At 34.7% G+C, this 10646-nt stretch overlaps 1 protein-coding gene across 5 annotated transcripts; it reads left to right on the top strand.

Annotated features, from left to right (window-relative positions):
• The first annotated feature begins 2448 nt into the window (after window positions 1-2448).
• Window positions 2449-10443, top strand: LOC120067177 (cyclin-T1-4-like). Of its 5 annotated transcripts, XR_016525290.1 has the most exons (9): window positions 2453-2694; window positions 3748-4308; window positions 4450-4531; window positions 4981-5115; window positions 5525-5700; window positions 5909-6056; window positions 6159-9032; window positions 9299-9444; window positions 10158-10443. XR_016525290.1 is itself a non-coding variant. In XM_039018651.2 (7 exons), the coding sequence occupies exons 2-7, from the start codon at window positions 3749-3751 to the stop codon at window positions 10187-10189; spliced, it is 1131 nt and encodes a 376-aa protein (XP_038874579.1). In that variant the 5' UTR covers window positions 2449-2694; window position 3748; the 3' UTR covers window positions 10190-10443. The 5 variants fall into 5 exon arrangements, 1 of the variants encoding a protein (XP_038874579.1); XR_016525289.1 differs by lacking the exon at window positions 5909-6056; XR_005478939.2 differs by having other exon boundaries at window positions 6159-9444.
• Window positions 10444-10646: the final 203 nt, after the last annotated feature.

The following is a 10646-nucleotide window of genomic DNA, read 5'->3' as shown; positions in this document are numbered from 1 at the left end:
ATAAATGATCTCTTATTGTGTTTACATTTAGAGTCATTGTATTCACACACTTCAAACTCATGACAACTCATGACATTCGGTATATTTGAATGTTGTAGACAATTTTAATAAACATCTCAACCCCTAAACTATACTCAGCTGACATTCTATTTATTTTCATCCATGACTTATCCATGATTTTAAAATATGTAACTTAATCTACAAAAAAGACAAACAATAACAAAGAAAAATTACGTAACTGTAAGCTTGTAAATTTAACCATAATCAACAATAAGACCTAAAACATTAACAAATTGGTTCTAATATACACTTGAACCACACCAAACAAGACAATTAACCAAATACATATTCTTGAACTAATTTAATTCCAACATTAACAAATTTCAAAAAGCTCAATCATTGGAATAAAAATAAAATTAATGAAATAACACTTGAACCACACCAATCAAGCTAAATCAACCAAGTAAGACCAAATTAGTTTATATATAATTGAAAGAAAATGATTTTGATATACACTTAAACTACACCAAGCAAAACTACCAACCAAATATATATTCTTCAACTAATTTGATTCCAATATTTCAAAATTTCAAGAAACTTAATTATTAGAATAAAAATAAAATGAATGAAATAACTTTAAATGACTAAATTGAAAATACATATGAAAAGAAAATTTTACCTTTCCAAGCAAACAACTTAAACAACCCACAAACTTAAAGAGATCCGAACCGGAGCTCGAAGATTGGAACGTCGGACCTTGCAAACAGAGTTGAGACTACAGATCTGGCAAAAGTACCACGTCGACGACCAGATCGAAAGACCCACGAGTAGATCGGACAAATAGATGACCGGATCGAAAAAACCCATAACTAAATCTATAGTTCCAATGTCGGGGACCCACCTCCATGACTGGAACAAGCTGGACGGACAGTGAGCTAACCCACTGGAATCTACAGATCCAAGGAGAAGAGAGAACTCCACCACTTAAGAAATCTACGGACGGTGAACTCCACCGTACCAGTGACGATGACGGGAACAAGTTGGACCAGATGTTGTCCCAAATCTATAGATCAAACCATCGGAAGAACACCCACGGCGATGACCAACCACCGGAAGAATGGCAACAACGACAGAGATCCAAACATTGCCGATGATGACGACGATCGGAAGTGATTCACATGGCCAAGCTAAGGAGAAGAGAAGGTTTGGTAAGAGAAGGTTTGGAAGGAGAGAGAATATTTGATATGAATGAAAGAAATGTTTTTTAATAAAGTAAAAAATAAATAAGAAATGTTTTTTAATAAAGTAAAAAATAAATAAATGTAGGCCTTTAATGTCGGTTTTAAATCGACATTGTAGCCTATCTTCAATGTTAGTTTAAAACCGACATTAAAGATCATTTTTTAAAAAACCTACATTATACATCCAGTTTCACTTTTTCCAACCGACATTAAAGCCTAAACTTCTTAAATGATTGGTTTTTAATTTCATTAATTTTAAATTTTTAAGTCAATTTAAAAATAATTATGGAGACCATTTATTTTATAAAAATTAGATTTGGTTAAGTATTTGAAAGAATTGGAATTTAGGATGGAAAAAAAAAAAGAGTTGGAATTAAAGCAAGATTTGAGGATATATATAAGTAAAGGAAAAAAGAAAAAAGAAAATAAATAGAATTTTTTCCTCTCCTTTTTCATGCAAACGGCTCCTCACTTCAATTTCAATCTCATGGTAACTCACCACCATCTCAGCAGCTGATTGTCTCTCCCCGCTGATATTTTTCTCTGGTAACATTCTTTCTCTCACACGTCCTTCACCACCTGCAACCCAATTATTGAATATCTATCATCTACTGTCATTCCCACACTAGTTGCCATCGTCATATCTTTAGACGACCGACCGTCGATAGTCGCACGCCTCCAAATTGTCGTCTTTTGCTAGAAGTCACCACACTTCATCAGATTTTGGTTTTGGGTGAGATTTTAGTGGTTTTATTGAACTTTCTTGATAGGTTTTGGGTTGAAAAGGCTTTCGCACTAAGAAGATGAATTGGTATGGTGGTTTTTGGCACACTAAAGATATGTTGGTATGTTTTAATTAAAGTGTATTTAACAATTTGCCTCATATGATAGTAACATTTCTTTTTAATGATTGAAGAGTAATCTAGACTTTTAAAAATTCGTAATTAATTGTTTTGTCATTTTTACAGAAGAAAAGTTGATTTGCTATTTTTCGAAATGAAAATTTAAAATCTGATATTCATCTGGTCAGCCCAATGATTTTGGAGATGGGCCTTTTACAAATATGGTTATATCGGCCCAATGTATTATACAGAGCCAGGCCCAGCCCATTTTGTAAACGCTCCCCTTTGGGGTTGGGTGGAAAAGTGGACCTCACCGTCAGCTCACAAGAAAATAAAAAAATAAATATAATAATAATAAAGAAAAAGAACAAAAGAAAAATAAAAAGAAAAATAAAAAGGAAGCCCCCCACCAAGAATATTTGGATGAAATTGAAACAGCTTCCTATTCCCTCACAATTCTGAATTCATCTTCTTCTTTTCCTCTTATTCCTTGTTTCAACAACTCCTCTTCCTTTTCTTCAAAATTTTCTTCTCTCTGCATCTTCCTAATCCTTAATCGCTACTGCAACAAGATCACGGTTAACTTTCCAGGATTCATCTCTTCTGTTTCGGTATAAAATTGATTTAATTTCGTTGTTTTCTTTTCACGATTTCTTTATTTTTGGCCTGGATTTGATTATGTGTTTACGAGAGCTCGTTGATGATGATTTTCATGATATTATGGAATTTATGATCTGGTTTCTTCCTTGATTTTATGATTTAGGCAAGATCTTGTTCTATGATGTGACGCTTGTATCCTGTAGGTTGTCAGATGCATGCATTCGTATGTTCTTATCATACAATTCTGTGTGAGTATTACGAGTAAATATTCGTCTGTTAATTGACGTAACTTGAGATCTTCATGCTTCCCAAAATATGTATGCGATAGGGGACTCTTAATAAGAAGGAAGGAGGAAGGGAAGGGGGTTGCCTCTCTCTGTTCGTTTTAGGCTTATCTACTTTGCCCCTTGAAAATTGAAAGATTATAAAAAGTTCAATTGTAAAATTTTGCCCCACCCAAGAAAATTTTTGGGCTCCACAGCTGTTCGTGGGGAATTCTTTTTTAGAAAAAAAAAAGAAATGTTTATTTGATTGCGTTCTCTATCAAAAATAACCTTGTTTATTGGTTCCTGATCTTTTGTAGACTCCTACGCTGTAGAGCGGCTGTCCACGATTTTTAGTTTTTATTTTTTTTGGAGCTGTTGGCAGTATCATGATTATGTGTTTTTCACCTTTTTTCCCCGAGCATTGAAGAAAAAATTGTGGTAAAGAGATTAAAACTCAAAAGAAAGAATATAGATTTCGAATGGTGATGTTCATTTGTTATGTAACTTTTATTAATAGATATTAGCTTAGAAGTCTTGAGTTCTCCTCCCTATTTCTTCTATAGTAGCCTCTTGTGCTGTTGAAAGTCACAATTAAATGATCAATGTATACAACTTAATTGTTCATTGTTACTTCACATTTTGGTAATGAAACCCTTTATCCTCTAAAAAAAAATACATACAACTTGATATTATGCAGAATTTGAATGATTTTAGTTAGCGTGTTTTCTGTGAAACTTGATATTATTCCTTACCTTTTTTTTGTGTGTCCTGGGGTGGGCTATTGTTCTGCTCCGGAAGAATGGCTCGTGTTCGGAATTTCAGTTCTCAAGGAGGGATGGTTAATGATGATTACTGGGCCACCCTGAATCGCTATGATGTCAAAAACCACCATCAAAAGACAAGTAGGAGCAGTTATTATGATTATGGCTATAGCAGCAACCATTTTGAATTCCTGGGGCAGTATAAAGAGCAGGTCGATAGGTCTATTTATGCAAGGCCTGATACTTTGAACTCCATCAAGCCTCATAACTCTCAGTCTCTTAAGAGGAGGAAGTTTTCTGCTTCACGTTGGGAGGATAGTGGGAGGTATCATTGGCAGCCAAGGACATATGATAATGGACCTTCAATCTATAGCAATTTGGTCCACCCTCCTCCAAGATCCAACAATGATGTCTCTACATCTGCCAGCTGTAAACGAGATCGCACAATAATGGAAGACGATGAGCCTTTGTTTATGTCCAGGGATGAGATTGAGAGATGTTCACCTTCAAGAAAAGATGGTATAGATACCATACGGGAAACACATCTGCGGTACACATATTGTGCCTTCCTTCAGAGTCTTGGTTTGCAGCTTGAGTTGTAAGTAATTTAAATCTCTGATAATTATTTCTTAGTACATTGAATGCGTTTATTTATTAATTTACCAATAAAACAATACCGAGGTTTCCTCCCATTTGTGGGCCTTGTGGAGTTATTAACACTTGTCATTGTTTCTTGCAGACCTCAGACTACCATTGGCACTGCAATGATTCTATGCCATCGGTTTTTTGTTCGAAGGTCACATGCTTGTCATGATAGATTTGTAAGTTCTTTTGCTCTAAGGCTTGAGAGTTTCTGGAAGAGCAATGTTCACATTCATTAATCTCAAAATATAATTAACTTGTAGATTCTATGTTTGATGATCAATGAGATATTAGAAGCTTTTTAGTCTATGGATCAATTTCTCTGTTACTGAAATTCCTTTTGGAAAGAGTAATAATTCATGCTCCCCGCATTTGTTAATGTAGGTAATGATTTAGATTTGAGAATTTTGCCATTCTTTTCTATTCTCTTCCTATTCCCCCTCATCTGTTTTATCCATATACTTTGTGGAACTGGGCGATCTTTTTCTTTTCTCGTCTCATTTTAGCAGTAATGATAGAGTATACCAATCTAGTCTTCATATTGATTGTATCAATTTATTCTGCATCCTTATTGCGTGATGTGACTTTTGCATTAATTGGTTCATTTTTTTACTCACCACTCTTGCAGTTGATTGCCACATCTGCACTTTTCCTTGCTGCAAAATCAGAGGAGACACCACGACCTTTGAACAACGTCTTGCGAGCTTCATGTGAAATTCTGCACAAACAGGATTTTAATGTCTTATCTTACATGCTCCCTGTTGTGAGTATCCTCATTCCTCATTCATCGTCTATGACTATTATATTTTCTTGCTTATCCTTTACATAGTATCTTCTTTGTGAAGATTTTTCTCCTAAGATGTGTTAGAATACTATCACAATGATTTTTTAGGATAAAATATTCTACAAAACCTTCATTGTATTGTTTTTTTTTTCATCTGATTGGTTTTAATATGACAATGGTAAAATTATAATAAACAATCCTGATAAATTAATAAGAGTGTGATAATCACTAAACTACCGTTCTTATTAAAAGCACAATATTATGATAAACTAATCATTTCTTACAAGTTTTAACTTCCAAGTCGTCAATTATTAATATTCCACAATTCTGTTCTCTTTGCAAATTATAAATACCATCATCATGACATCTTAATATGCATCTTGTACAGGATTGGTTTGAGCAATATCGTGAAAGCGTAACTGAGGCTGAGCAATTGATACTGACTACTCTAAACTTTGAACTCAACGTACAACATCCCTATGCTCCTCTTATGTCTGTTCTTAATAAGATAGGTCTTTCACAGTCGATCTTGGTGAATCTTGCACTGAACTTGATCAGTGAAGGGTAAGTTCATCACTTTATTTGTTCCACCCGTCCATTTGATTTATTAATGTCAAGAGAATTACATGCAATATGTTTGTACCTGCAAGATAGAGATCTTCAATTTATTGCTTCTCTGCAACTGCAATTATTTTGTCCTTGCAACTGCTTCAGGAATCTTTCTGGATTGTCTAGTCTATTTAGTAAGCATGCCCTTGCCATTTGTGAACAGTAGGTCAATGATGTAACATTAAAAATTAGATTTGGGATATGTGGGTGCAAGAATCTCAGTGGAATGACAGATTTCTTGAATTTTGGCGTTGATTGTGACACGAAAGATGATGCACTGGTGATCTTCTTTCCCTTTGGGGATCAAAATGGTTTGTTACTTGTGTCAATTGTTTTCTTGTTAGAGCGAGCTACCCTTGCACATTTATCCTACTATGAATTATTGATTCTTCTGGCATGCGTATAATTTGCAGGATCTATGCACGATTAACATGCTCGCCTATTTGATATACTTAGCTGGCGGAATGATATGCTGTTCATGGAAACTTTTGTTTTACAAGTGAAGTAATTTTAACCATGAATAAACCCCATCGACTTGGTACTTGGTGCTAATGATTGCCAATGAGCCTACTGTGTCACTTTCTATCTTCCCGTAGCCAAAAATATATATATTTTCCTCCTCTCCCTGGAGCGTCCTCTCTGAGCCATTCATTTGCCTATACCTTGAAAAATATGGAGTTTTTACTTCTGAACTTTTTGAATCAGAAGGGCGTGCTTGTGAGATTGGATCTGCTATCCATTGTCTTTATAACCTAGAGAACCGCTGCCAATGATCTTGTTTTTGTTCTTATGTCCCTGTGATGGATGGTCAAGTGAGTTGAATAGAGAATTTTTTTCTGATCAACTTCTTTGGACGAGCTTCTATTTAGCACAAAATAAGTCACAATAGGGATTTGGTTCTATGATAAAATTCTTGGTCTTTCCTTTCAAGTTTCAAGAATCAACTGTACCTATGACATGCCAACAGTGAGCTTAGCTCAACTTACATAAAGTGTCTACCCTCGACTAAAAGGTTTGAGATTCGAATCTTCCCACCCGGCCACCCCAAGTTGAACTCAGAAAAAAGAAAACAAAAACATGTCAAGCCACTGGGTTCTTGATGTTCCGTTAGCACGTATACAAGTAAGCCCTTCAGTTGAAAACCTTAAATTTGCACCAACTTATGTTTGTAAGTCGGGTATTTGCTGACTGGTGTCTATACCTGGTAAATTATCATCTGGTATTTTCATCATTTTGAGTCAGAGAGGGTGGAACTCATATGTGGTGTTACTCTGACTGGTTCAAGACAGGTGGATTTTGATCAGGGATATGGGTTATCTTGATAAGCATGGAATGTGAATTGTGGAAGATCATTAAAAAAATTAAAATAAAATGATTTTGGATCTCTTCCTCCCACAAAGAGAATAGAAAATGTATGCATTCTTATCTAGCAGCCAGCGGGCTTTTTTTTCCTTTACTGTGTTAGGCCTCCTTCATTTTCCATTTTTCTCCCGTCCTTGATTAATATGTAATATATAACTGAAACCCTTTTAACTTATTTTCTTGAAGATGACATTTTTTCTCTGCCTTTTGTATTTTCATCCAAATTAAACCTGAAGTTTTGTCGTTTCACATAAATGTCATAATACTGACATTATTTTATGACAAAAATATATTTTACATTGGGATGTTTTGATTCTGAAATTTATTTGCTTATATGTAAAAATTTTATGGCTTTTTTCCCCTTCTCATAGCAGTTCTTTTTTTGTTTTTCTTTTTTCCTTGCATTTTCACATTTTGCTTTTGGTGTGTTCTGGCCCCTGTTGCTTTTGGTGTATCTTTTAAAAATCATCATGTAACTATCTACATCTCTTAGCAATTTTGGAATTTTCAAGAAACTATATATATATTTTTTAAAATTCTCTTAACAATCATCATACCATTGGACATTCAACTGATTGGTCTTTTCTGTGATGCTCCTGTTGTCAAATAAATACCGTTCTCTTGTTATTTGATTTCTGGATTTTGTAAGCTATTAAAATTTTGAAACTATTGTGAAGTTGTTTCAATTTCCCTCATTTCGTTTCTGTGGAGGATTGAATCCTTTCTCTCTGTTTGACTTTTATTTTTAATAGTTTATTCTGTTATTCAGGACATTAAAACTTTTTAATGTATGTTGTAAAAATTTAGCACCGACCTATAGTTGGAAAGATGCATGCCTGGCCTATTTCATCCTGCACTGGCTAAGATTATTTGAATGAATCTGTAAATTTTTTTGTTTTTGTTTTGTTATGATGTATCTATTGACCAGTCATTTTACATGTGATTTTAGGAAATCCTGAAGGTGTAAACTTTTGAAATATTCAGTGACATCAAGGTTTTGCATTTAATTTGTTGGACTTAAAAATTGTAAATTTAATTCCACCCAGGTGATGTCTGTTCCAATTTATATCATCATTGGAATCACGATCATCAAATAAATAACTCGTGATCTGCATGCTCATGCACGTATAAAGGTAGCTTTGTCCATTGAAATTCCACCCTCTCCTGCCCGCCCACCCACCAACCAAAACAGTTAAAAAACCACCTACCCAAAGACTGAGCAAAATTACCTTCAGGGTACAAACATTACAATAGATGCAACTTCCCGTGTCAAGGTAGTTTTGTCTGTAGAAACCCTACCCTCCCCCACCCATCTATGTTCCCATCAAAGAGAGAAGAACAAAACTCATGTCCCAGCCCTAGACTGGGAGAAACATTACCTTTAATTAAGGTACAAGCTTTACGATAGATGCAACTTTCCATAAACTTGAGTTCTTACCTACAGAGTACTGACAAAACAACTCATGCTGACGACCAGAAAAATGTAATGACCAGTACACTATATATTTATATACGTATATGCTGTATATATGTGTGTGGAAGAATTATCTTTTCTTCTCATGTGTATTTTATTCAACCGTGGGAATTATGGGTTATATCTGTATGTGGGGTTAGCTTGCATGCTTTCAAGCACAATGAGATGAGAGTGCTTGATGATATTCCAGTCCAGATCAACATTTACGTCATTTAGAGCTGAAGATGGTGGGTTGCTTTGAGAAGTATGATTGTTTGCAATATGCCACAACCTCCTGTCTTTTAGTTTGGGTTGCATTAGTCTGGAATCAAAAGCCCCTGCTGCCAAATTTACCTGGGAGTTTGATGTATTCTGTATATGGGGTATAACATATATCATATGATAATGATACTATCGGCAATCTTCCAGAGATTCTTGGAAATATTCTACCTGAGTTGCTGCTTTTTAGTGGGTAAGAAGAAACGACTTGCTTTTATTCATTTGAAGTGAATGCTTGAAATTACTTTGCTCCTGCACTTAGTTTTTATTGTTACATACAGTTGTGTATTTGGAACTGATGTTTTTTCTGTTTTGAAGTACTGTTAGACATTGCCATCCTATTTAGTAATGGACCCAGATGGTTTGTTTAACTGTTTGATGCGTTCTTCAACAAGTGATGGTAGTAGTGATAGTTGTATTAGAGGCTGATATGTGGTGTTTTTTTTTTTTTTTTTTAAGGCTAAGGACCTCACTCTGGCTTCAGTTTAAACCCCACCAGATAGCTGCTGGAGCTGCATATCTGTCTGCCAAGCTATTGAATATGGACTTTGCTCCTTATCAAAACATCTTGCAAGAGTTCCAAGCAACACCAGCTATTCTCCAAGGTATCTCAAAGAACTTCTGAATATTTTCTCCTGTCCTAATATATTAAGCAATTGAGTGATTGCTTTAAAAATTAATCTAAAACCAACCTTTTCTTCTTTTTATTCTCACTACGAAAAACCAGTTATGAAATCTTAGTCACATGCATAGAACAAAAGGCAGGTGCTTGACTAAATGTTTTTATTATTGAAAGCCGTTTTCTAAAGTTAATGTTCAGAGGACAAGATTATTTTGTAGTTGAAAAATTAATTTACAAATCTGATTTTAGTAGAACAAATTTAATTATTAGAATTAATATATCGTCCTTGAAAACAAGCTACTGAAAAGTAGGAGAAAATCTCTTTGAAAGAGAAAGTTACCCATATTTGTTAAAGAAAGCAGAATATTAGTTTTGAAGACAATCTTTAGAATCCATCCTACTTTTGCAGTATCTGGGATTTGACTATAGTTGTTAAAATTTTAAAAATGTAAGTTACAAAATAAAGAAAATAGCAAACTAAAAACAAGATGTTTATGGCACTGGTCCTTGATGATCGTGGATTTTGAGTGATATAGACAGAAAGTTCTGTAATTATACTACTGGGCTGGGTTTTTGCTAGGCTTGTTGTTCTAAGGTTTTTTGTGGGTATAATTCTTGTTTTACCTACCTAGGCTTGTCTTTTGTAAGTTTTGAATTTTGAAGTGGTTTGCCTTTTGCACTCGCGTTAATATGCAGATGTGGCTCAGCAGTTGATGGAGCTCTTCTAAAGGGAAAGCAGGATAAAGATGGAACCCAGTGTAGTGAAATGATGGGAAAGCATAACATATTTGTGATTCTACGTCCAGTCTTCAATAGTTAAATCCTGACAGTTGCTTAGGTTATAGTGTGACTATGTTGGAAAGTTTAACATGAATGGTTCTCATTCTCTTTCCATGTGCAAGACAGTGCTTTACAAGTACAGTAGGAATACATGTATTCAATTGAGGAACGGATGGTTATACAAAAAGCCTCACTTCTGGTCTGCTCTCTCTCTCTCTCTCTCTCACTCATAAGTCATTGCCTTTTGATTCCTTCAGGTTTTTAAAGTCGTTCAATCAAATACTTCTATTCAATAACGTTAGAACAAATCAACATATGCATATTTTGTCTTTAAAATATGGGGGTATGTATCAAGTCATATATCATTGACAGAAAAACTGTCAAATGAGAGAGGTTGGATTCTTT

This window comes from Benincasa hispida, chromosome 12, assembly GCF_027475165.1.
Source record: "Benincasa hispida cultivar pf3 chromosome 12, pf3_genome.v1.1, whole genome shotgun sequence".
Taxonomy (NCBI): domain Eukaryota; kingdom Viridiplantae; phylum Streptophyta; class Magnoliopsida; order Cucurbitales; family Cucurbitaceae; genus Benincasa; species Benincasa hispida.
This window is presented reverse-complemented; position numbering and strand designations above follow the sequence as displayed.